Source organism: Larimichthys crocea, unplaced genomic scaffold, assembly GCF_000972845.2.
Source record: "Larimichthys crocea isolate SSNF unplaced genomic scaffold, L_crocea_2.0 scaffold196, whole genome shotgun sequence".
Classification (NCBI taxonomy): Eukaryota; Metazoa; Chordata; class Actinopteri; family Sciaenidae; genus Larimichthys; species Larimichthys crocea.
The window spans coordinates 30,578-57,357 of record NW_020852647.1 but is presented as its reverse complement, the minus strand read 5'-3'; the positions used below and the strand labels follow the sequence as shown (position 1 = coordinate 57,357).

Below are 26,780 nucleotides of genomic sequence, written 5' to 3'. Positions count from 1 at the left end.
CCACTTACGTAACATCGCTAAAATCAGACGCATTGTCTCTCAGGCGGATGCAGAAAAACTAGTCCACGCATTTGTTACTTCAAGGCTGGACTATTGTAACTCTTTGTTATCAGGCTGCTCCAATAAGTCTCTGAGGACTTTGCAGTTAATTCAGAATGCTGCTGCACGTGTTCTGACAGGAACCAAGATCAGAGATCACATCTCTCCCATTCTGGCTTCCTTGCATTGGCTCCCTGTTAAATCTAGAATAGAATTTAAATTCTTCTCCTTACTTACAAAGCTCTTCATGGTCAGGCACCATCATATCTAAAAGAGCTCATAGTACCTTACTACCCCTCTAGAACACTGCGCTCTCAGGACGCTGGGTTCCTTGTGGTTCCTTGTGGTTCCTTGTGGTTCCTATAGTCTCCAAAAGTAGATTGGGAGCCAGAGCTTTCAGCTATCAGGCTCCTCTTCTGTGGAACAAACTACCATTCTGGGTTCAGGAGGCAGACACGGTCAACACCTTTAAGAGTAGACTGAAGACTTTCCTCTTTGATAGAGCTTATAGTTAGTGCTGGCTCAGGTCATCCCTTAGTTATGCTGCCATAGGATTAGACTGCCGGGGGACTCCACCTCCCCCAGGGTTATGCCTTGGTTGAAAATGCAAAAACTCTCTCTCTCTCTCTCCATCTGTAAACCTTCATGTCTCATTAATCATGTCTCTAACTAAACTTCTTCCCTGGAGTTTCTGTCTCTGTCGTCCAGCAGGTTCTCGTGGATCGTGGCTGCTGCTGTGGTCCTGCATGACGTCCACTACACATATTACTACTGTCATCATTGCTGCCATATCTCCATCACAGTTTATAGTTAGTTGATGATTTGCTGCTGCTGAGCATCTGTGTCTCTCTGTCTCTATCACAGGTTCCACTGTTAAAGGTTTTTTGTGGGCAAGTTTTTCCTCACTGGAACCGAGGGTCTAAGGACAGAGGGTGTCACTGCCTGTACAGATTGTAAATGGACTTTGTGACTTTGGACTGTACAAATAAAATCTGATCTGAGTCAGTCCAATAACAGGGCTGAATGTTAGCACGTTAGCACGTTAACATGACAGTGTAACAGGAAGTCGAGTTCATTAAAACATTTTTTATTTTATTTTTGAATTTTTAAACAAATTTACAGAAATTAATAAAAACTCACAGAACGAGAAACAAACAAAAACAAAGTTTAATAAAGTTTAAAGAAAAAACAGATTTTCAAAATAAAACCTCACCTGTCTGTACCTTACCTGTCTGTACCTCACCTGTCTATACCTCACCTGTCTGTGCCTCACCTGTCTGTGCCTCACCTGTCTGTACCTCACCTGTCTATACCTCACCTGTCTATACCTCACCTGTCTGTACCTCACCTGTCTGTACCTCACCTGTCTATACCTCACCTGTCTATACCTCACCTGTCTATACCTCACCTGTCTGTACCTCACCTGTCTGTGCCTCACCTGTCTGTGCCTCACCTGCGACGATGCGTCGACTACTAAATTAGTTGTTGATGACTTTGTTCTTCATCATCTTCATCTGCAGCTGTTCTTCATCATCTTCATCAGCAGCTGTTCTTCATCATCTTCATCTGCAGCTGTTCTTCATCATCTTCATCTGCAGCTGTTCTTCATCATCTTCATCTGCAGCTGTTCTTCATCATCTTCATCTGCAGGACCTTCTGGCTGGCTGAGGCTCGGTTCTTCTGAGGCTCGGTTCTTCTGAGGCTCGGTTCTCCTTCTGGCTGGAGGAGGCTCGGTTCTCCTTCTGGCCCGCCGGACGTTTGAGCGAAGAGTCGGAAATAGCCGAGCGTCACTCGGGTCAGTCCGTGACACCGAGACGTGACGTCACTTCATTGGCAGGCTCGCTACCGGAACTACCTTTCAAAGTAAAATCCCATAAATCTGAATCTATATGTTATGTATGGTCCACAGTGAATATTTGAGTTGTGTTATATTATATTATATTATATTATATTATATTATGTTACATCTGACACAGTGTGAGGTAAAACAGTCACATGACGTGTGAGGACTTCATTTAAATTAAAATACATTTAGCTGATCAAACTTCAGCCCTTATTGTGAAGGACACTACATGTGACATTATTATGAATTATTAGTTTGAACTTTGACCCTTCTTCAGAAAATGTTTTTCTAAAAGGTGTTAAAAATATTTGTTACGTTTTTTTAACGTTCTCTGCGTTCAGCTTCAGTCCTGACACAACATGATGTTACATAATGTATGAGCTTATCATCAGAGACACAGGTCCACCTCTCCTGCTGGACGTGTCCTCCTCTCCTGCTGGACGTGTCCTCCTCTCCTGCTGGACATCTCCTCCTCTCCTGCTGGACGTCTCCTCCTCTCCTGCTGGACATGTCCTCCTCTCCTGCTGGACGTGTCCTCCTCTCCTGCAGCTGCAGTCAGGGCGTCCTACATGTGTTTGAGTTGTAGCAGCAGCTGAGTAAACATGATCACTGAAAACAAACAAACAAACAAACAAACAAACAAACAAACAAACACTTTGCTTTGATCTTTCACCTTTGATCCTGATAAGAAAGGAAGACAAACACACACACACACACACACACACACACACAGAAAAAGGCCTCAAACAGTATGGAATGGAGCCCCCGACCATATGATTTAAATAAATTTCAATTCAGTTGTATTTATAGAGGTGGAGGGGTATCGGAGTCCCTGGCAGTCTAGTCCTATAGCAGCAGAACTCAGGGCCCGGTTCTGGTGCTAAAGGCAGATTTAGTTAGCAGCAGCTCATGAGCAGTTAACTGTCTGTCAACCTGTCCATCATGAAGTGGACGTCACATCAGACCCAGTTTGAAGAAAGTTCTGTGGTTCTGGTTCTGACCGCAGCAGCCCTCACAGACTGGATCAAACAGGAAGCGGCGGCCATGTTCGTTCACCTGTTCGGCTGACATCGTCTCTGTCGCCGGTCGTCTCCATGGTAACCGAGTCATCAGTGTGACATCACCACCTCCTTCATTAAGGACCTGATTCATCATCTGATTCAAACCTCACACACTCCATCATGTGTTGCTCCATCGTCTCCACCGGGTGGTGCTGCTGTCCTCAAGAGAAACCAGACTCCACCCACAGATCTGTGCTCACACAGAACCAGAAACTGGACCTGACATCATATTCATAAAGACTCACTCTGGTTATGTGATGTCATGAATAAGACGACGAGTCTCTCTGAGTGATAGAGCAGAACGGCTTTAATTCAAAGGTTAACAACAGGTGGTGTCTTCATATTCTAACATGCTCTGCGTGTCCGGAACACACTGACAGATACTTGGTCCCATAGGAAAGTATTTACATAAATACATGATAACTGAAGAAATACAACAACAGACAGACAGCAGGGAGGTCCATCAGAACCATCAGATCCATCAGATCCATCAGATCCACCAGAACTATCAGGTCCATCAGATCCATCAGAACCATCAGGTCCATCAAAACCAGACGGATACAGCCAGTAAACTTCCCATCCTGCATGTGTGCTGTCTAAATGTGACACAGCAGCTCGGATATGATCATAAGAACAGAAATAACACGAGACAGTTTGATGCAACGACAGGAAGTGACTTTAAAGGGTTAACTCAGCATGTGGGACGCTTCCTGTTCTCAGTCAGCGTGAAAACGTTTCTGTATGTTGATAACGTGATGTCACACACCTGAACAGTCATTCTCAGGTAGCAGGAAGTTGACCTACTCAAACAGTAGAAACAGTAGAAAACAGAAAGATGTTTTAAAGAAGGCATCTCAAAGTAAAGTCAGATAATAATATTAATAATATTAATAATAACAGAATATAGATAAAATTCATATCATGTTGACAGCGTGTAAAAACATATTAATTATTATACATGAATCATAAAGCTGATTAAGACAATGAACGAATAATTAAAGTGCATTAAGCTGATTAAATGTTGATAACTTATTGTAGTTTAATTAAAGGAAGAATCTGAAATCTGAAACTTCAATCAGACTCTGTAAAAACAGATAATCAGTTATCTCGTCGTCACTTCCTGTTTCTTTTCTTTAAAAAACATTTAAAACATTTTTATCTTCTACAGCTGCTAAATGGAAATACTTCGTAAAGAGTAACGTAAAGGTATAAAGTGGATTAAAGGTAAGCGTCTCAGCATCTCTGACAGCTGCTGGACAGCAGCTTGGATCAGTTCATACGGTGGTTATTCTAAAATAAAGTGCTGTGGATATAATTCAAATTATAATCTGAATTTACTCGACCGACCAAACAAAGTGTCGACCTGTGAGAAGTGCTGCATTAAAATAAGAAGTTCAAACCAACGTCAGAGATCATTTAGTTTGAGTCTTACTGAGACCTTTAAGTTATTTGAGCTCCGTCCTCCACCTTCCTTCTTCTTCTTGATCTATAAATAAGTAAACCATGAGCGTCCCGTTCATCGTAGACGTGTTGTAAAGGTTCCTGAGGAGGTTGAACGTGGCCGAGGTAACGCAGGCCACAAGGCTGACAGTTGGATGAACTCAGCGGGAACGACGTGGCTTATCTCTCTCTGTCGACGTCCTCCGTCCTTCCAGCCCAAACATGGCGGTCGCAGCAGACCTCACAAGGCAGTTGAGACTACTTCATAAAAGAAATTGCAAATCAGAAGAATACAGATCCTCCAGCAGCGACGTCATCAACGGGACGACATTGTGAGCTGACTGCATAGCTAGAGTTTAAAGCAAAGACGCCTCTGAACTCACAGAACGCCGTACAAAGACACAAAACACAAAGTACTGTTGTGGCTGCACGAGGTCTCCTTCATGGTTTGTTAGTTTCCTAAAGTATTTCCAAAGGTTTGACTAACTTGACTCTATCCTCTCTAACGAGCCACTGGACAGTTGTATAAGCCACCAGCTGAGTCATCGCAGGAGCCTGAACATCTTCCAGAAAGGATCCTGAACTGATCACGATTAACTTGAAGAAATGTTGAAGCCTCATGCAGGATCACTGACTGTATAAATAAACATCAATCATGGATCTCTTAAGAGTTGGAGGCTCAGTGTGGTGGTTCTGGTCAGTGACATCCTGACGGTTATTCCTTCACCGGCTAATGCAGGCTACCGAGGTTGCAGCTTGGTTAGGATCCAGGCCATATTTACAACAGGAGCTACTGTATCAAGAAGTAAAGAAACTGCCTCGGTTCACCAGCAACAGGAAAAGATTAGAGAACTTGAAGGCCTTGGGTAAAGAGGGTGAACATCTAGAAGCCAAAGGTGAACCTGTGGGACCCCAAAGTCTACCACAAACTTCCTTTTTGAGCACTTGAGCAATTTTGTTACCCAGGTAATATCAAGACCACATCAACTAGCAACTTACTACACAAACCAACCACAAGGCTACAGCCCCGACAGCAGCCAATCATCTAAATGTTAAGGATTCACCACCAACACAAACATACTTTGGACATCGCAGTTGTCGCTACACAGGCAGGGTCAAAGTTCAAATAGACTGAGCCAATCGGCAGCAATTCGTCAAAAAGTGGAGATGCAAGAAGAAATCCAAACTCTGATTCTCAGTCCTTGAAGTCTGTCTGTCTAAAGACTCTGGAGCTTCTTATTGTGGGTCATGTTTTGAGCGTTACGTCAGTTTAGTGCGGCAGAAGGTAATCTCTATTTTCCACGAACGAAAGAGAAGGAAGACAAAGAAGTGAAAAATTAATCTGCTCTTTAAGAAAACAAACAAAAAAAACTTTAAACCAAGCGTCTTCAGAAGCAGGTCATTCCATCCGGCTCCGAGGTCGTGGTCGCTGTGGCTCCTCCTCCAACCAAAAAGACAGCCATGCTGGACTTTGACTGGTTGATTTTGGGGGCACCGATGCTCCCTGCTCTTTGAGAGAAATGGGTCTGACAGCTGCTACCACCGGTGTTGAAGTTGAAGTCCGGGTCGAGAGCTGTGTCCGTGGAAACAACCCATGATGCCGGACGCCATTTTTTCAGGGTGTACGGAGTCTTGACACGGCGTTTGATTTTCTCTCCTGAAGCACTCAGACTGCCGTTCTCTGTCAGAGAAACATCATCTGGGGAGGAAACAAATCAGAAAATGGAGGATTCATACCTTTAGTTTAAATCACAGGTACAGAGTATGAGCGGTGTCAGAACCTTGTTGCTTTAGGAGCCTGTTTTGTGCCACTGAATGTGAACTCAGACAGTGAAATTTATGTGAGTGTCCTTGAGAAACAGTTGGTGTTACATCCTTGGTGACTACTTGTGGGGCTCGCTGGTGTGCTACTAATTCACCACCTCATTTCTATCTACTGGCAGACATTCAGCTGATATGGATGTTCATGGTCATGGGGGGATTCTTAATGCTTTAGACCCATCCTGACCACCTCGAGTTCAGACACTGGTAAAAGGGTCTTCAACAGCTGTACCATTGTCTGGTAAGGTAGCTGTACAGACCACGGACCCTGCAGTAAATAACAAAACTAATGTGAAGTGAAAATAATGTTGGCTCACCTGAGGAGATGCAGGAAGAAGACAGATCCAGGGAACTTGGACGCACAGGCCTTTTGGCTTTGGTCGGTCCCATCTGGGGCCGCAATTGAGCTGGAGTTGGATCTGAGGCCCGACTTTGTAAAGCTGCAGGTTCTGGTGTTGAAGCTTCTGCAAGAGTCGTGGTTTCTGGATCTTGAGACAACACAACTGTTTTTTCTGGTTCTGGGGCTTCTGGATCTGTGGGATCTGGTCCTGGGGCTTTTAGGGGTTGATTTTCTGGGGCAAGGATTAGTGGATCTTGGGCTTGTGAGGTTAAAGTTTTGGTGGCCGGTTCTTGTGCTTGTGAAACTGGGGATGCTGAACCAGAATCTGGATTGCTGCAGCCTGGGACTGGTGGACTGGCAGTGAATTGGACCAGATGAGCCTTTGGGCTTCTTGTAGGTCGTGGGGTCAATACTGGTTTTGTACAAAGGGTTCTCTGGACACATGGACCTGTATCTTCTGAACCTTGGCCAATGGGAGGGACCTGTGGTGTTGGGCCAGATTCACTGATCTGCTGACCTGCCAGGTGTGGCTCAGGTTTAGGGCTGCCCTGGATCTTGACGCCTGATCCTGAAGCTATTCTGTTGTTGTTGTTGTTGGAGTTTGTGCCTCGTCCTGTCAAGATGCTTCCAGGTCTTGACTGATGATGATGCAGATGAGGAAGGGGTTCGCTCTCAGCTGGCGGTTGTTCGCTTGTCAGCAGCGGTTCGTGTTCATCAGGACTGAAGTTCAGCAGGTTCATACAGTTGTCCTCTCCTCCGATCATCCCTCTCTCCATCTTTTCCTCCTCCTCCACCTGTGGGCCCGCTGGATTGGTTCGACCTCTGCCTATGACACCATTCGTCACCAAAGTGGGGACACCCGCACTGTAGCTGTTGGCAACCACCATTCTCGGCTGGCCTCGGTTCCCAGTCGTGGCACTGCCTCTCGTGTTGGTGTTGTTCGTCACCGTGGTTACCAGGTAAGGCTCTACGGCCGTGGCGACCGTAACCGCGTTCATTTTAGCAACACCTGTTTCCACCTGAAAGACAGAACGTTCTGTTAGTGACCGACACACTGAGGACTTCAACAGTATCAGCTGTGCCCCCTCACATCATGTCAATGCTACAGCAGCTGCTATAGTTAGCTTGGAGCCTGATCAGACTTTAACCAAAGTTCTGGAGGTCACTGATGAGTTAACGAGGCAGATCATAGGGAGCAGAACATCTTCAGACTTTGACCATCGAAAACCTAAGGTCTGAAGGCCGGCAGGACAAGTACAACTAATTAATGGAGTCATGGATTGACCAGCTACAAGTAGAGACTAAAACAGGCTGGGTCAAGCTTTAAAAAGGATCCTGAGAGGTTCTGGTCACCTCATGAAACAATTTTGCAACTTCAGTTTTGGTATCATGGTAGAGGTGATGTGTGGGGATCAGTCCTCACCAGGTCGGTTCAGATCGTGCTTTACCTGTCTGTGGTTTAACTTGAGCTTCCCTAGTTTGAGTCGGGAAGAGGCTGAAGTGGTCTCCTTGGTCTTGGGGAGAAGGTGGAGAGTGGTGGGCCTCTGGGGCAGGTTCTGCTGTTTGGGGAGGGGGTGGATGGACGAGGAAGGAGGGGTACCAACCCCACCAACAGCCCCCATTTCACCCTGAGGGGTCGTCACCGAACTACTCGTCTTGAGGAAGCACAGGAACAGATCACAGTTAGTTCATACAATCAATAACACAAGCTGTTCAGTGAAGTGTCAGCAGAACCGAACCTCTGACAGGAACTGTAGTAGTACCTGATGGTACAGCAGGTTGTTGATTTGATGCTGTGATGATCCAAACTGTTTCTGTGAATGTTCCATCAGGTTCTCGTCAGATGTTTCCCTCAGGTTCTTATCGACCTGCAGAGACCAACTGATGTTAACACCAGCTCAGCAGAAGAACCAAAACAATAAGAACAAACTGCAGGTAAAGACCTCTTTGGGGTCCAGTTTGTTGGTCTCCAGGTCTTCTTCTGTCAGCTGCAGGCAGACTGGGACACTGGACACAGCGCCACCTGGAGGACAGCAGGGACGGTTACAGCAACAAGTCAAACAGTTCACGTCATTCATTCAGTTGTGTTCCTGACTGTGTGTTTGTGTTTGACTTACCGGTGTGTTCAGACTCGGAGATGCTGCAGAGGACGGTGGACGGAGTCTGGACTGTGTTGGACAAGACGCTGCTGTCTGAACCAGACGAGCGAGCCTGACAGACAGATGGACAGATAGAGAGACAGGACTGAATATGACGAACACATTAAAGTTTGTATTTTCTCTCTCGTTGATTTTTTACCTGAGCCTGCTGACGTTCGTAGTTGATGGAGTTTCTGTTCTTTTCTGCACCTTCAGCTCCACTCGTGGTCGTCCTGACAACTGATGATGGGTGGCCGTCTCCCTGGAGATTCTTGACCACACCCACCTGCAGATCCTCAATGTAGGAGGAGGTGGAGCCAGCCTGAGGAGGCCAGTAGCTGTGAGACAGATTCCTGAGAGAGAGACAGAAAGTCACACGACAGATAACGGTAGTCCTTTATTTAGTGTGTGTACCTGAGGAATGGAAGGAATCCTTGTGGTTGTGTGTATACCAGTGGTTGGTTGTGTGTACCTGTAGTTGTGTGTATACCAGTGGTTGGTTGTGTGTGCCTGTAGTTGTGTGTATACCAGTGGTTGGTGTGTGTGCCTGTAGTTGTGTGTATACTTGTGTGTATACTTGTGTATACTTGTTGTGTGTACCTGTGGTTAAGTACTGCATTGTGTGTACTCAGCAGTGTGAGTTCCATCAGTCTCTCCTCAGCACACTGAGCGGTGAGTCGAGCCTCAGCGTCCTGATCCCAGCAGTCCTCCATCGTCTCCTTCAGAGAACGTAACACCTAAAACACAGTGACAGTCTGTTAGCATGACATCATGACCTGTTAGCTCTAGCCTTAGTTAGCTGCTAGCAGCTAGCTTCATGTGTATGTTTGAGTTGGACCTATGCTGAGCAGGAACACTAACCAGGCTGTTCTCCTTCCAGGCTTCAGGGAATCTGGGTCTGAACTTCTCTCTGGCAACGAGGATCTGCATCTCCTCGAAGCTCGGATGATTCCCCAACTCTGCCTGGAACGCCAGCTGATACTCTGGTACTGCTTCATCTGCACACACACAACAACATTATGCTATCAACTCATGAAGTGCTAATATAGTGCTAATGCTCTACACTAAGAGTCTGTTAGCATGACTTCATGTTTTGACTCGTGTCACTTCCTGTCTGTGTGCTGTGTGTCGTTGGCTCACCTGGGAACAGGTGTGAGCACCTCCTGAAGCTCTCCCAGTACAGCAGACCCAAAGCATAAACATCCACCTGCTTCAGCGCCGACTCACAGTCCCTGAGGTTCAGAGCTCCACCCAGAACCTCCGGAGCCATGTACCGGACCGTCCCCACCTGAACACACAATCATCTTCATCACCACCATCATCACCATCATCACCATCATCATCATCATCACCATCACCATCACCATCACCATCGTGATGATGATGATGATGATGATGATGATCACCATCATCATCATCACCACCACATCATCATCACCATCACCATCATCACCATCATCATCACCATCATCATCATCACCATCACCATCATCATCATCATCATCATCACCATCATCATCATCACCATCACCAGCATCATTATCACCATCATGATGATGGTGATAATGATGATGATGATGATCACCATCATCATCATCACCACCACCATCATCACCACCACATCATCATCACCATCATCATCATCATCATCACCATCATCATCACCATCATCATCATCATCATCATCATCATCACCATCATCATCATCATCACCATCACCAGCATCATCATCACCAGCATCACCACCATTATCATCACCATCATCATCACCATCATCATCATCATCATCATCATCACCATCATCACCATCATCATCATCACATGACCTGACCTCAGATATTGCCATGGTGTCGTCGTCTCCGGGACAACAGGGCTGATTCCCCGTCAGTCTCATGGACAGACCGAAGTCTGCGAGGACGCAGGACAGATCGGACCGGACCAGAACGTTCCTGCTGGTCACGTCTCTGTGGGCCACAGCCGGCTTGTACTGGTCTGAGACAGACAGACAGAGAGAGTGACAGGGAGAGACAGACAGACAGACAGACAGACAGACAGACAGACAGGTTTGACCTGACTCTCTCTGTTGACATGAACAGTGTGATAAGAAGTCGTGGTACCTCCTCTGTACAGCTCTGTGTGCAGGAAGGCCAGTCCTCTGGTGACACCGTGAGTCATCCTGCAGCAGGTAGACCAGTCCACTGTGTAGACAGACAGGTAACGAGACAGGCAGCCCTAAAACAGACAGACACACACACAGATCATGATCATGTTGTCACAGTGCAGGTACAGGTGTGAGTCTGTTTCGAGGTCCCCCCCGACCCTTCAAAGAGCAGCAGGTGCATGGGCTGAAATATGAGTCACCAGAAACTGAATCGTTTATATTTGAATTGTTCAGTTTGAATCATTGCATTGAAATTATTAGTTTGGAACATTAGTCAATAGATCCAGGTCAATGGATCCATGTCAATAGATCCATGTCAATAGATCCGGGTCAATAGATCCGGGTCAATAGATCCGGGTCAATAGATCCAGGTCAATAGATCCGGGTCAATAGATCCGGGTCAATAGATCCAGGTCAACAGATCCAGATCAATTTTATAATATTTATAGCACCTGTACAAAATTAAATTTTTCATTTTTGTGTATTTTGTGTCACTTCAGTAAAAGTCAAACATCATGTTAAAGAAGGTGTGTATGTGTGTTACAGTGTGTGTGTGTGTGTGTTACAGTGTGTGTGTGTGTGTGTGTGTGTGTGTGTGTGTGTCTGTGTGTTACAGTATGTGTTACAGTGTGTGTGTGTGTTACAGTGTGTGTGTGTGTGTGTGTGTGTGTGTGTCACAGTGTGTGTGTGTTACAGTGTGTGAACTGACAGTTAAGTAGTAATGACTGTCTGACAGAGGAATGCAGTAAACCAACCAGGCAGACGTGTGTGTGTGTGTGTGTGTGTGTGTGTGTGTGTGTGTGTGCATGCGTGCCGTCAGTGGCTCCAGACAGGAAGTCGGCCTGAAGGCGCCGTCCTGCAGCACAATAACAAACTAATGGAGTCTGAGAGACGCCTGCAGTCTGTGAGCGCCTCCTGCTGGCTGCTGAGCTGAGCACAGTCACATGTTAGGAACTGAGAGTGTGAATGGACTGAATGTATATATAAGCACACACTCACACACAGACACACACACACTCACACTCACTCACACTCTCACTCACACTCACACACACACTCGGCAACCAGCGATCTTCTGATCAGTGGACAACCCTCTCTGTGTGTGTCAGATAGGGCTGCCACGATTAGTCGATTAGTCACGATTATGTCGACGAACAAAATTGTTGACAACTAATTTAGTAGTCATCGCATAGTTTTTTTTTCTTCGCTTTTTTCTCGAAACTGCGGCTGCAGCTTCCACTGCCGCGTCTGCCTTTCTGTCACACACACTCACACACACACACACACACGCAGTAGTGGTAATCGGCGTCAGGCCTGACTGTACCGTAAATGATACCATAACACAGACCCTCCAGGAATTCACAACGTTGCGATTTGCAACTTCAGTGAATCCCTGTGAATTCAGGGGTGTTGCAATTTTAACCAATCACCGCGATTTTTCAGCAACTTCGCGCCTGTGTTCAACTCGCGCGAGGATCCCCTCGTGGGACCTCTCCCCGGCGCTGACTGGCCTCCGCCGGGTGCATTTCCTCCGCGGCGGCGGACTCGGTGGCTCACGGCTCCGCTAGCATTAGCCTCTTAGCCTTAGCCTCTTAACATTAGCCTCCTAGCCTTAGCCTCTTAACATTAGCCTCCTAGCCTTAGCCTCCTAGCATTAGCCTCTTAACATTAGCCTCCTAGCCTTAGCCTCCTAGCATTAGCCTCCTAGCCTTAGCCTCCTAACCTTAGCCTCTTAACATTAGCCTCCTAGCATTAGCTTCCTAGCCTTAGCCTCCTAGCCTTAGCCTCCTAGCCTTGGCCTCTTAGCCTTAGCCTCCTAGCCTTAGCCTCTTAGCCTTAGCCTCATAGCCTTAGCCTCCTAGCCTTGGCCTCCTAGCCTTAGCCTCCTAGCCTTAGCCTCTTAACATTAGCCTCCTAGCATTAGCCTCCTAGCATTAGCCTCTTAGCATTAGCCCCGTAGCTTTGGCCTCCTAGCATTAGCCTCCTAGCCATAGCCTCCTAGCCTTAGCCTCTTAACATTAGCCTCCTAGCCTTGGCCTCCTAGCATTAGCCTCTTAGCATTAGCCTCCTAACATTAGCCTCTTAACATTAGCCTCTTAACATTAGCCTCCTAGCCTTAGCCTCTTAACATTAGCCTCCTAACATTAACCTCTTAGCATTAGCCTCCTAGCCTTGGCCTCCTAGCACTAGCCTCCTAGCCTTAGCCTCCTAGCATTAGCCTCCTAGCCTTAGCCTCTTAACATTAGCCTCCTAGCATTAGCCTCTTAGCCTTAGCCTCTTAGCATTAGCCTCCTAGCCTTAGCCTCTTAACATTAGCCTCCTAGCCTTAGCCTCCTAGCCTTGGCCTCGTAGCGTGTTCTCTTACGTGTGGGTAGAACTCCATGAGGATCATGAACTCTGGCCGTCCGTCGGCAGCCGTCCTCTCGTCGGCGGCGGTGAAGCGTGCGATGTTGTCGTGTTGCGTCAGCAGAGGCAGACAGTAGATGGAGCGCTCGTTAGCGTAGTTCTGACGGTTAGCCGAGCTGAAGAGTTTGACGGCCACGCAGCGCTCATCGAGACAGCCGCGGAACACTGTGCCATAACGACCTCGACCAATCAGCTGCCGGGAGGAAGGACAGGGTCGTAAGTGACATCACACAATGTTTTGTTGCAGCTAACGTGATAGTGATGTCATCAGTGTGTGTGTGTGTGTGTGTGTGTGTGTGTGTGTGTGTGTGTACCTCCAGTAATTTCAGGTTGTCCAGGTCAACAGCAGCACCTGAGTTTGCCGCCTCCATCACGTCCAGAGAGGACAGACTGTGCTTCTTCTTCCCTGAAAACACACACACACACACACACACACACACACACACACACACAGGTAACATCAATTATTAATAATAAAGATCATTAATGACCTGTGACCTCACAGTGTGTGTGTGTGTGTGTGTGTGTGTTCACCTCTCATCATGCGGTATCCCAGGAACAACGCTATGATGACAATGGCTGCTACAGCAACGGTTACCAGGGCGACGAGGGCCGTCTTTCCCCGCCACAGCAGCTCAGGAGCTGCGAGATGATGATGTCATTCATTTACATCACTGTGACATCACAACTCAAAGGTAAACACATGAGGGCGTCACAGTTTGTTGCCTCTTGTTTGTCCTCTTGGCAGCAACAACATGCTAAAGTAGCAAAGCGCTAATTAGCTGCTAATGCAATCTGCCGTTAGCATGCTAACAGAACACAGCTAATGCTAATGTAGCTGATTGCTAACATGAGTTAGCTCACTGCTAACATGAGTTAGCTCACTGCTAACATTAGCTACATTACTTGATGCTGAGATGCTAAGTAGTGAACCGCTAACTGTGGTTAGCTGATGCTAGCTCATAGCGCTAGCTGCAATGCTAACGCACACTCGCTATTGGTTAAAGGAAATTTCTGCCTAGCAACAACGAGCAGGAGACACGTGATTGGTTGGCACAGAGTGATGGGCTCACCTGTCTGTCGGTCCCAGCCGTGTGACATCATCGCCCTCAGGGCGGGGATGTCGGCGGTGGGCGGGGCCTCGGTGTAGTTAACGTTGCACAGGTGTTGGCTGCAGCAGCAGAACCTGTAGTTACTGTTCCGCATCGCTGTTACCAGGCAACGGTCGCCTTGACACTCCAGCTGATGAGTCCAACAACCTGGAAGAGACGGACAGGTCCAGTTTGTACCGGACTCAACCGGTACGTGTGTGTGTGTGTGTGTGTGTCTGAGTGTGTGTGTCTGAGTGTGTGTGTGTCTGTGTGTGTGTGTGTCTGTGTGTGTGTGTGTGTGTGGTCTGTGTGTGTGTGGTCTGTGTGTGTGTCTGTGTGTGTGTGTGTGTGTCACCTTGTTTGACCAGGTGTATTTCCCCGTCTGATCTCTTTTCCCACAATCCATAGCACCGGAAGTTATGCCTGCAGCGAATCGTGCCGTTTTCTTGAACCTCTCCTCGCAGCTCAATGGTCAGTCCACTGTGAGGCTCCGCCCCCTGATCAGCGTAGGCGCACTCCAGATGTTCAGACTGGAAACCTGCAGACAGACAGACTGAAAACCTCTGTCGGTGAGTCAGTGTCCATAAGTCCCCATGTCCAAATGTCCAACTTCACAGCAGAAATAAACATGTTTACAGCCTGGAGCTAATTTCCCCGTTCATGACAACTGTACTGAGCTAACAGCAAGCTGCCAGGTGTCGTCATGCAGGTCCACTGATGATCCACATCTTTGACCATATTTAGATTAGCCATGAGGAGGACTACAAACATGGCTGCAGCCTCTGTTTGTTTACATGATACGTAATAAAACAACTGCAGCTGTGCTCTGTCTGTGTGTGAGTGACTGCTGAGAGACACAGAAAATCTCTAAATGAAGCCCCTCCAACTAGTGGACACTAATGCCAAACGGTAGGTGGTATCAAAAAGGCCAAATGAGCGTGAGCATCCTCATCTTGTCGACCATGTGAATGCTGAATTTCAGTGTGTGAAGTTAAAAAATGTGACCTGGGGAGAGAGAGAAAGAACAGGTGCCCCGTGCTCCTTTGGGAAATTTCTCCTCTCCAGTTTACATGGGAGTAGATGGGGCTGTCGGTGGGTGATCCTGGAGCATCAGTGCGTCTCCCGCCAAAACTATAAGTCTGACAGCTTCAGCAGTGATATCGCTGCGTAGCCCACGAATTTTCCTACGTTTCTATGTAGAAATTATTTCTGTAGAGTGACATTTGTGGCCACGAGAGCCGTTTGCAAATGTATTTTTTGACAAATGTTTTTCTCTTTCTACCAATACACACCCATTGTAAACGCACACCATTCCTGACCGAGCCGGTCGCTTTGAGACCCGTTTTGTGTTTGTGCGACCAAAACTGAGGGAGAAGTAGGACGCTGAAATCCCGAAAATGACATGACTAACTTTGAGATGAGTTCATGTCTCTGTTCAGGGCGGCCTCAGCGTGTCATCGAGCCGTCCTTTAAATCCTGACACACTGTTGGAACCTGGAACACATTTCACTGATATATCCTAAGATGTTTCCAACATGTTTAGAGAGTCACACAGACTCTGCATGCTGACCTGAAGACTGACGGGTGGAGACCAGCTCAGGAATCTGACAACAAGCTGAGCTGGAGCCAGGAGGACTCACTGTTTAGACTGAACACACAATGAGAGGATGTGTGCACGTCTACATCTTATCACCACATCACAACTACAACTGATGCAGACTGACTGACGACAGTGTGTGTGTGTGTGTGTGTGTGTGTGCGTCACAAGTTAATTACAGAAACGATTCATTAACTGAACATGGCACGCCACTTCCTCATGTTTCTGTAAACTGACACCAGAGCATGATGGGAAATTAAGTTCTTCTGATCAGACACACACACACACAGACACACACACAGACACACACACTTGACTAACATTTACTGCAGCTAAGCTAGCAGTTTCCCTTGGTTTGCAGTGTTTGTGCTAAGCTAAGCTAAGTGTGTACCTGTGGCAGGCAGCAGCACGACGCACACTGTTAACCACACAGCCGCCATGTTGGATCCACCTCACAGATTCAAGTCCCTGAAGACGTCACACTGGAACGCCAAGCCGCATCACGGGTCAGGTGATCCGGGGCAAGACCCTCTGCAACACAAAGAGACCACATCAGACCAGTCCAGACCATTCCAGACCAGACCAGACCATTCCAGTCTAATCCAGACCATTCCAGACCAGTCCATTCCAGACCAGACAATCCAGACCAGACCATTCCAGTCCAGTCCAGACCAGACCAGACCAGACCAGACCAGACCATTCCAGTCCAGTCCAGTCCAGACCAGACCAGACCATTCCAGTCCAGTCCAGACCAGACCAGACCAGTCCAGTCTAATCCAATCCAGACCATTCCAGACCAGTCTAGTCCAGACCAGTCCAGACCAGTCTAGTCTAGACCATTCCAGACCATTCCATTCCAGTCCAGACCAGTCCAGTCTAGTCCATTCCATTCCAGTCCAGACCAGTCTAGTCCATTCCAGTCCAGACCAGACCAGTCCAGTCCAGACCAGACCAGTCTAGTCCATTCCAGTCCAGACCATTCCAGTCCAGTCCAGACCAGACCAGTCTAGTCCATTCCATTCCATTCCATTCCAGACCAGTCTAGTCCATTCCAGACCAGTCCAGACCAGTCTAGTCCATTCCAGACCAGACAATCCAGTCCAGACACTTTTTTAGATTTTTTAGCAGGAAGTGACAAATGTGACATCATAGAGCCGAAACACATTCTGAACGTTGCTGTAACGTTAATCTAACATTCAGACACTGAGAGGTTTCATGTGTTTGACCTGCTGTGACGTCACTTTAACGTTGTTGTAATGTTTTCAAACGTTTGTGTTCTAATAATCTGATCGTGTTTCCATGGTAACCAGGTGAAATCAGTGTGTCTCTGTTCACACAGTCAGAACCAGAACTCACACTTCACAGAGTCTTTTAAAAACATATAAATATATAAATATATGTTTAATGTTTCAGAGTCATCGTGCTGAACATGTGAACTATAAAAACTGTTTATTAGAAATGTTTAAATAAAGTCCATTAAAAAAAGAAGTCTCAATCTACTCAACACAAAACACAAACAAAAAATATAGAAATATATTAATAATATAAAATATATAAAATATATAATAGATATAAAATATATGAAATATATATATATATATAAATATATTAATAAATATAAATATATAATATATTAATAATAATATATAAATATATTAATATATTAAATATATATATATATAAAGTATTATATATAAATATATGAATATATATTAATATATAAATATATTCACATATTTAAAATATATCAATATATTATATATATAATTATATTAAATATATTAGTGTGTGTGTGTGTGTTGGTGGTGTGTGTTCAGATCATGAAGGCAGACACACACACACACACACACACACACAGTCGTGTCAAACGGCCTGTGCGCGGTGCTGATCAGGTTGTTGGTATTGATCAGCTGACTGCAGGTAACGACAGTTGAGGATTGAAGGGAGTGGCGCGGCGCGCACACACACCACACACACACACACACACACACACACACACACACACACACACACACACACACGGTAACGGTAACGGTGTGTGTGCTCATACCGGGGAGGAGGATGACTCCGGCCGTCGCGCAGGAGGAGAGGAAGCAGCCTGTCTGTCTCTCTGTCTGTCTCTGTTTTGATGCGGCCCGGTTCGGTTCGGCTCGGCTCGCTCGTCTCTCCTTCAGGGTGGATCCGGATCCGGTCTCAGGTTCTTGAACAGAATCAGAAAATCCGCAGAAATGAATCCGAGCTGCGAGTCCCTCGACCAACATCCAGATCTGTGCAGCTTCCGGAGCAGACTTTCAAAATAGAGAGCAGAGGAGGCGGCGAAGCAGCTGGTAAAGAAGCAGACACCGGAAGTGAAGTCAAAGACTGCAGACAGTCTGCGGGGACGTCACGGAGACTACGTCCAGGTTTCAGACAGTCTGCGGGGACGTCACGGAGACTACGTCCCAGTTTTCAGACAGTCTGGGGGACGTCACAGAGACGACGTCCAGGTTTTAGACAGTCTGCGGGGACGTCACGGAGACACGTCCAGGTTTTCAGACAGTCGGGTGGGACGTCACAGAGACACGTCCAGGTTTCAGACAGTCTGCGGGGACGTCACGAGACTACGTCCAGTTTTAGACAGTCTGCGGGGACGTCACGAGACTACGTCCAGGTTTTAGACAGTCTGTGGGGACGTCACAGAGACTAGTCCAGGTTTTAGACAGTCTGCGGGGACGCACAGAGACTACGTCCAGTTTTAGACAGTCTGCGGGGACGTCACGGAGACTACGTCCAGGTTTAGACAGTCTGCGGGGACGTCACAGAGACTACGTCCAGGTTTTAGACAGTCTGCGGGGACGTCACGGAGACTACGTCCAGGTTTAGACAGTCTGCGGGGACGTCACGGAGACTACGTCCAGGTTTTCAGACAGTCTGCGGGGACGTCACGGAGACTACGTCCAGGTTTCAGACAGTCTGCGGGGACGTCACGGAGACTACGTCCAGGTTTCAGACAGTCTGCGGGGACGTCACAGAGACTACGCCAGGTTTTAGACAGTCTGCGGGGACGTCAAGAGACTACGTCCAGGTTTTAGACAGTCTGCGGGGACGTCACAGAGACGACTACGAGGTTTTAGACAGTCTGCGGGGACGTCACAGAGACTACGTCCAGGTTTCAGACAGTCTGCGGGGACGTCACAGAGACTACGTCCAGGTTTTAGACAGTCCGGGGACGTCACGGAGACTAGTCCAGGTTTAGACAGTCCGCGGGACGTCACAGAGACTACGTCCAGGTTTTAGACAGTCTGCGGGGACGTCACGGAGACTACGTCCAGGTTTTAGACAGTCTGCGGGGACGTCACAGAGACTACGTCCAGGTTTCAGACAGTCTGCGGGACGTCACAGAGACTACGTCCAGGTTTCAGACAGTCTGCGGGGACGTCACAGAGACTACGTCCAGGTCAGACGCTGCGGGGACGTCACAGAGACTACGTCCAGGTTTCAGACAGTCTGCGGGACGTCACGGAGACTACGTCCAGGTTTCAGACAGTCTGCGGGACGTCACAGAGACTACGTCAGGTTAGACAGTCTGCGGGACGCCACGACACACGCAGTTTTAGACAGTCTGTGGGACGTCACAGAGGACTACGTCCAGGTTTCAGACGTCTGCGGGGACATCAGAGACTACGTCCAGGTTTCAGACAGTCTGCGGGACGTCACAGAGACTACGTCCAGGTTTCAGACAGTCTGCGGGGACGTCACGGAGACTACGTCCAGGTTTCAGACAGTCTGCGAGGACGTCACGGAGACTACGTCCAGGTTTTAGACAGTCTGCGGGGACTCACAGAGACACGTCCAGGTTTCAAGCAGTCTGCGGGGACGTCACAGAGACTACGTCCAGGTTTTAGACAGTCTGTGGGGACGTCTCAGAGACTACGTCCAGTTTTAGACAGTCTGTGGGGACGTCACGGAGACTACGTCCAGGTTTAGCACTGGGGACCTCAGAGACTACGTCCAGTTTGAGACAGTCTGCGGGGACGTCACAAAGACTAGTCCAATTTTAGACAGTCTGCGGGGACGTCTCAGAGACTACGTCCAATTTTAGACAGTCTGTGGGGACGTCACAGAGACTACGTCCAATTTTAGACAGTCGCGGGGACGTCACAGAGACTACGTCCAGGTTTTAGACAGTCTGTGGGGACGTCTCAGAGACTACGTCCAGTTTTAGACAGTCTGCGGGGACGTCTCAGAGAATACGTCCAATTTTAGACAGTCTACGGGGACGTCTCAGAGACTACGTCCAGGTTTTAGACAGTCTGTGGGGACGTCACAGAGACTACGTCCATGTTTAGACAGTCTGTGGTCTCGAGAGACACGTCCAGGTTTTAGACAGCTTGGTCCAGAGACTACGTCCAGGTTTTAGACAGTCTGTGGGGACGTCTCAGAGACTACGTCCAGTTTTAGACAGTCTGCGGGGACGTCTCAGAGAATACGTCCAATTTTAGACAGTCTACGGGGACGTCTCAGAGACTACGTCCAGGTTTTAGACAGTCTGTGGGGACGGCACAAGAGACTACGTCCAGGTTTTAGACAGTCTGTGGGGACGTCACAGAGACTACGTCCAGGTTTTAGACAGTCTGTGGGGACGTCTCAGAGACTACGTCCAGGTTTTAGACAGTCTGTGGTCTCAGAGACTACGTCAGTCACGTGTTGTTGTTGAACAGCGCCCTCTCGTGTCTGAACGCGTTGCTTACGTCTCTTACGTACAGTGTGGAGGGCGGCAGCCTTGACGTCATCACGTTGGGCGTCGCTGTGGACTGTGGACTGTCCGCGTGGAGCAGCGGGGAAGGTTCCAGTGTTTTGGTTTGTTGCGGGTTGTTTTGGTTTGTTGCGGGTTGTTGCGGGTTGTTGCGGGTTGTTTTGGTTTGTTGCGGTACGTGCTGTCAGTGTGTTTGAGTCAGACTAACTTTACACGAGCTAACATGCTAATCTGTCAGTGTGAGACGCGTTAGAAAGTGAAGGACAGACAGTTACACACACACACACACACACACACACACACACACACACACACACACACACACACACACACACACACACACACACACCAGGTCCAGCCGAGCTAACGGAGCTAGCCGAGCTAACGTCAGGTGTTTCTATTTATACCTGCACGTGCACGTACAGCTGCACGCGCACGTACAGCTGCACGTGCGCGTGTGACATGAACTGTTTAACACTTTATTAATTTTAATTAAACAAAGTGTAGATTTAAAGTTCGTAAAACATAAATAATAATTAATAAGCATGCCTGCAGCCTATTGGCTGCTGAGCAGGTCAAACCATTCTCAGAGCGCGGGGGTGTTTAACACGTCATCAACGTCCTGTCATCTGCAGGTCATCATGGCTCTCACTCAGGTGTCCTCCAACAAGTGTGCAGGTGGCTTCCAGAAAGTGTTCGAACATGAGAGGTGAGCGCTCACACACACACTGACACACACACACACACACACTGACACACACATACTGACACACACACACACACACACTGACTGACACACACACACACTGACACACACACTGACTGACACACACACACACACTCACACATACTGATACACACACACACACACACTCACACATACTGACACACACACACACACTGACTGACACACACACACACTGACTGACACACACACACACACTGACACACACACTGACTGACACACACACACACACTCACACTCACTGATACACACACACACACACACACACACACACTGACACATACACACACACACTCACACATACTGACACACACACACTCACACATACTGACACACACACACTCACACACACACTCACACATACTGACACACACGTACTGACACACACACACACTCACACCCCTGTGGAGCTCTGAAGGTGTGTTCATGTGTGTGTTCATGTGTGTGTTCATGTGTGTGTGTTGCAGCACGGAGCTCAAGTGTAAGATGAAGTTTGCGGTTTACCTGCCGCCGAAGGCCGAGACGGACAAATGTCCTGTCATGTACTGGCTGTCAGGTGAGTGAACGTCCTGCTCTCTGATTGGTCACTCAGCTGCTTGCTGTCAATTGTTGGGGACTATTTTCTGCGGTGGATAAATCCTGCGATCCTCCTGAGTGACCTCTAGAACCTCCTAAAGATCCTTTAGAACCTAAGCATTGACCACTCAACTCTCCAACAGCTGGCCAAGACTGGATTAGTAACCACCAAAACCTACTGAACAACCTTTAGAACCTCCTCACTGACCATTAGGACCTCATGAAGAACCTTTAGAGTCTGCTCACTGACCATTAGGACCTCATGAGGAACCTTTAGAGTCTGCTCACTGACCATTAGGACCTCATTAACAACCTTTAGAACCTCCTCACTGACCATTAGGACCTCATGAGGAACCTTTAGAGTCTGCTCACTGACCATTAGGACCTCCATGAGGAACCTTTAGAACCTCCTCACTGACCATTAGGACCTCATGAAGGACCTTTAGAACTTGCTCACTGACCATTAGGACCTCATGAAGAACCTTTAGAACCTCCTCACTGACCATTAGGCCCTCATGAAGGACCTTTAGAGTCTGCTCACTGACCATTAGGACCTCGTGAAGAACCTTTAGAACCTCCTTTCTGACCATTAGGACCTCATGAAGAACCTTTAGAACCTCCTCACTGACCATTAGGACCTCATGAACAACCTTTAGAACCTCCTCAGTGACCATTAGGACCTCGTGAATAACCTTTAGAACCTCCTCACTGACCATTAGGACCTCATGAAGAACCTTTAGAACCTGCTCACTGACCATAAGGACCTCATGAAGAACCTTTAGAACCTCCTCACTGACCATTAGGCCCTCATGAACAACCTTTAGAACCTCCTCACTGACCATTAGGACCTTGTGAAGAACCTTTAGAACCTCCTCCCTGACCATTAGGCCCGCATGAACAACCTTTAGAACCTCCTCACTGACCATTAGGACCTTGTGAAGAACCTTCAGAACCTGCTCACTGACCATTAGGACCTCACGAAGAACCTTTAGAACCTGCTCACTGACCATTAGGACCTCACGAAGAACCTTTAGAACCTCCTTCTTAGTTCTTAGAGGTTCTTCAGAACCTCCTGGTTGGCGTGGTGAACCTTCTTTAGCTGCTCTCTGATTGGTTGTTTGTTCCCATGCAGGCCTGACGTGTACGGAGCAGAACTTCATCACTAAAGCTGGAAGTCAGCTTCCTGCTGCAGAACACGGTATCATCATCGTGGCTCCAGACACCAGCCCACGTAAGACACACACACACACACACACACACACACACACACACGCCTTCGTTCAAAGCTCCGAGCTGACTGTCAAGTTTCCCATCGTGCATCAGGTGGCTGTAACATCGAGGGCGAGGACGAGAGCTGGGACTTTGGCACCGGAGCTGGTTTCTACGTGGACGCCACAGAGGAGCCGTGGAAGAACAACTACCGCATGTACTCGTACGTCACCGAGGAGGTGCGTTTGATTCCCTCACCTGAACACCACAGTCTCATTTAAAGTTAACAAGCATTAACGGTGATCTCCGTCTCTCCGTCAGCTCCCCAAACTGATCAACGCCAACTTCCCCACCGACCCAGACAGGATGTCCATCAGCGGGCACTCCATGGGCGGCCACGGGGCGCTCATCTGTGCCCTGAAGAACCCTGGGAAATACAAGGTAACCGTGGTGATGGTGATGATGGTGATGATGATGGTGATGATGATGATGATGGTGATGATGGTGATGATGATGATGATGGTGATGATGATGATGATGATGATGGTGATGATGATGATGATGATGATGATGATGATGATGATGATGATGATGGTGATGATGATGATGATGATGATGATGGTGATGGTGATGATGAAGATGATGATGGTGATGAAGATGGTGATGATGATGATGGTGATGGTGATGATGATGGTGATGATGATGATGATGATGATGGTGATGATGGTGATGGTGATGATGGTGATGATGATGGTGATGATGGTGATGGTGATGATGGTGATGATGATGGTGATGATGGTGATGGTGATGATGATGATGATGATGATGATGGTGATGGTGATGGTGATGATGGTGATGATGATGATGATGATGATGATGGTCATGGTCATGGTGATGGTGATGGTGATGGTGATGGTGATGATGAAGATGATGATGATGATGATGGTGACATGTCCTCGTGTCTCTGCAGGCTGTCTCTGCGTTCGCTCCCATCTGTAACCCGGTCCAGTGTCCGTGGGGACAGAAAGCGTTCTCGGGATATCTCGGCTCCGATAAGTCCACATGGGAGGTCAGTCCACCGCAGAAGAAGAGCGTTCTGATGGGTCGCATCACTTGTCCCGCCGTCACAGACTGAACTCGTCTTCGTCTCTTTCAGGTGTACGATGCCACCGTGTTGGCAGCGTCCTACTCCGGTCCTCAGCTCGACATTCTCATCGATCAGGGCCGTGACGACCAGTTCCTGTCAGCCAGCCAGCTGCTGCCCGACAACCTGATCGCTGTCTGCTCCGAGAAGAAGATCCCCGTCGTCTTCAGGCTGCAGCCGGTCAGTTCCTGTACAGTCTATCAAAATAAAAGCACAATTAAAGATCAGTCTGAACAGGTCTCAGAGTTTAGTCTGAACAGGTCCAGTCTCAGAGTTTAGTCTGATCTTGTCGCTTCATGACCTGAGCGTTGGGTTTCCTCCTGCAGGGCTACGACCACAGCTACTTCTTCATCTACTCCTTCATGAATGATCACATCAAGCATCACGCCAAGTTCCTGAACGCCTGAAGCTGACAGTTGTTTACTGCGACCTGCTGCCATCAATCCCAAACCTTCATGATCCTGATGACGGAATCTGACAGTTCGAAGTGTTCGTGCCTTCAGTTTGAAAAGAACAAAACCTTTTATTTTGAAGGGCTAGGTTGTGGTTCTCATCATTTGTTGTGTTTGGTAATACTTCATACTTGAGTGCAGCATCTCGTTTAGTTTCATTGAACATGTTTGCTAGTGGGGCAGTGATCATGTGAACAGTCCCAGCTGTTTTTCACAATAAAATCCTGTTCTTCATAGTGGTGTTTTGTTTGTTGACCTGCAGGTCCAGGACCAGTTACTGAAACACATCGTGTCACTTTACATTAAAGAACTTTAGCAGGTTCTCCTGAAATATCAATGAAACAGTAAGAGACCTGCTCAGTGGTTCTTCCATGTCTAGCAGCTCGTCACTCTGCAGTCACATACTAAACATGTCTGCAACGTCATACATGATACAAACTGGACAAGTCATGAACTTTGTTGAGTTCTCACCTGTTCAGCAAACCCATGAAAATATTTAATGCACAAACCTGACTAAAGAAAAAGGTTTGGACGCCATGAAAAACAAAGCCGCAACAAAACTGAAGGATGCCAAACACTCAACACCTGTCTGAAGCTTCCACAGGTGAACAGGTTCGTTGGTAACAGGTGTATGAGGTGAGGTTCACCACTCCATGGGTAAATAAACAAAACTACAGTCCATCATACATGACTGACCTTCAACATCTCAGCATCTACAAATAAAGTTCAGACTACTAAAGAGAGAAAGACCGCACACTCCTCTGGACCAGAACATCTGAGACCAACTGACGAGTCCACGTTTCAATCACGGTGAAACTAGAACCCTTCAGGGCAAAGAGGAAAAGGAACATGCAGACTGTTACCAGCTCTAGAGCAGTCTGTGATGGTATACAGGTGTGTTAGTGTCCATGGCATTATGGGTATTTTCCTGAAGATTCTGATCAACACGCTGACATCCAGGGACACTGTAACGGTACTAACACTTGTACTAGGACAGGACCGCCGGTAACGGTACTACTTACTAGGACTGGACATCACCGCCTGGTGATGAGTTGAAAGCTCCGCCCTCTCTTCCCCCGAGTGTCCAAGACATACGGACGCAGATCTGATGACACGACCACAAAGTCGATCATCGACCTGCACCTTAGGGTGCTCTGGTACCAGGTACACTTATGAATACCATTATGCTCATACATTGTGTTTGTTATGGCCAATCCATGACTAGCACAGAAATCTAATAAAACACAGCTCGGGTTCAGATCAGGCAGGCCGTTCCTCCCAATCACTCCCTTCCAGGTTACTCCGTTGTCACCCACGTGGACCCCACCCAGAGACTCCAAGAAGGCCGGGAATAAAAACACGCCCAGGTTCCCGCCTCTGCCTGCCGCCCAGCTGGACACCACTTGTGGCAAACCCTGATTCTCTTCCCTGAGTGATCTGACAGTTTGTCTGAGCTTCTTTGGGCCGAACCAAAGTCCTTTACAAACTCCTTCCACACCAAGAGTTTTCCTTTTGTAACCACTGTCTGCTTCTTCAAAAGACTCTTTGATCAACCAGGCTTGAAAGTCCTCCTTCAGCACGTTATCGGGTTTCCAACATGAAAAAGTCCTTGAAGACAGGGCCCCCCGTCAGATGTCCCTAGATCACCCTCACTGCACATTTTACCTTGTCTGACAGAGTTCATCAGTCACAGCTCTACTGCTCTCTTCACTTGATTGTTCTGGACAAATATCTGCAGACCTGATTTGACCATCATTGATCATGGGGTGTCTGATATCAAGTACATTCACAAATCACTCCATGCGAGGACACTGAAGACAGGTTTACACTACACGGTATCAGGAACCTGCACACAATGATTAACAAGGCCTGCAGGTAAAGTGTGATACCAAGATAACACCTTCTTAACTTGTAATGTGTAATACACAGGTAGGTCCCTCATGCACCTGATGGGTCGGTTCTCTACCTGCACAATGTGACGT

The 26,780-nt window shown here is 47.6% G+C and overlaps 2 protein-coding genes and 1 long non-coding RNA gene across 4 annotated transcripts; 2 read left to right on the top strand and 1 right to left on the bottom strand.

The window, feature by feature from the left end:
* Positions 1-1,569: 1,569 nt before the first annotated feature.
* LOC113744793 (uncharacterized) lies at positions 1,570-3,785 on the top strand. Its single transcript, XR_003461819.1, has 2 exons — positions 1,570-1,902; positions 2,275-3,785. It is a non-coding gene; the product is annotated as an uncharacterized LOC113744793 (long non-coding RNA).
* LOC104931750 (bone morphogenetic protein receptor type-2) lies at positions 3,233-18,105 on the bottom strand. Its single transcript, XM_027275734.1, has 19 exons — positions 17,988-18,105; positions 16,329-16,468; positions 14,696-14,893; positions 14,323-14,508; positions 13,784-13,891; positions 13,564-13,655; positions 13,209-13,442; positions 10,800-10,914; positions 10,514-10,674; positions 9,823-9,970; positions 9,544-9,680; positions 9,283-9,419; positions 8,843-9,035; positions 8,662-8,755; positions 8,488-8,567; positions 8,308-8,412; positions 7,993-8,199; positions 6,522-7,563; positions 3,233-6,082 (listed from the first exon to the last, which is right to left on the bottom strand). The coding sequence occupies exons 2-19, from the start codon at positions 16,375-16,377 to the stop codon at positions 5,772-5,774; spliced, it is 3,597 nt and encodes a 1,198-aa protein (XP_027131535.1). The 5' UTR covers positions 16,378-16,468; positions 17,988-18,105; the 3' UTR covers positions 3,233-5,771.
* Positions 18,106-20,652: 2,547 nt separating this feature from the next.
* Positions 20,653-25,034, top strand: esd (esterase D/formylglutathione hydrolase). Of its 2 annotated transcripts, none has more exons than XM_027275739.1 (9): positions 20,653-20,776; positions 21,308-21,381; positions 21,885-21,973; positions 23,126-23,224; positions 23,317-23,441; positions 23,524-23,643; positions 24,173-24,271; positions 24,359-24,526; positions 24,673-25,034. In XM_027275739.1, the coding sequence occupies exons 2-9, from the start codon at positions 21,314-21,316 to the stop codon at positions 24,751-24,753; spliced, it is 849 nt and encodes a 282-aa protein (XP_027131540.1). In that variant the 5' UTR covers positions 20,653-20,776; positions 21,308-21,313; the 3' UTR covers positions 24,754-25,034. The 2 variants fall into 2 exon arrangements, with proteins under 2 accessions (XP_027131540.1, XP_027131541.1); XM_027275740.1 differs by lacking the exon at positions 20,653-20,776 and adding an exon at positions 20,828-20,846.
* The last annotated feature ends 1,746 nt before the right edge of the window (positions 25,035-26,780 follow it).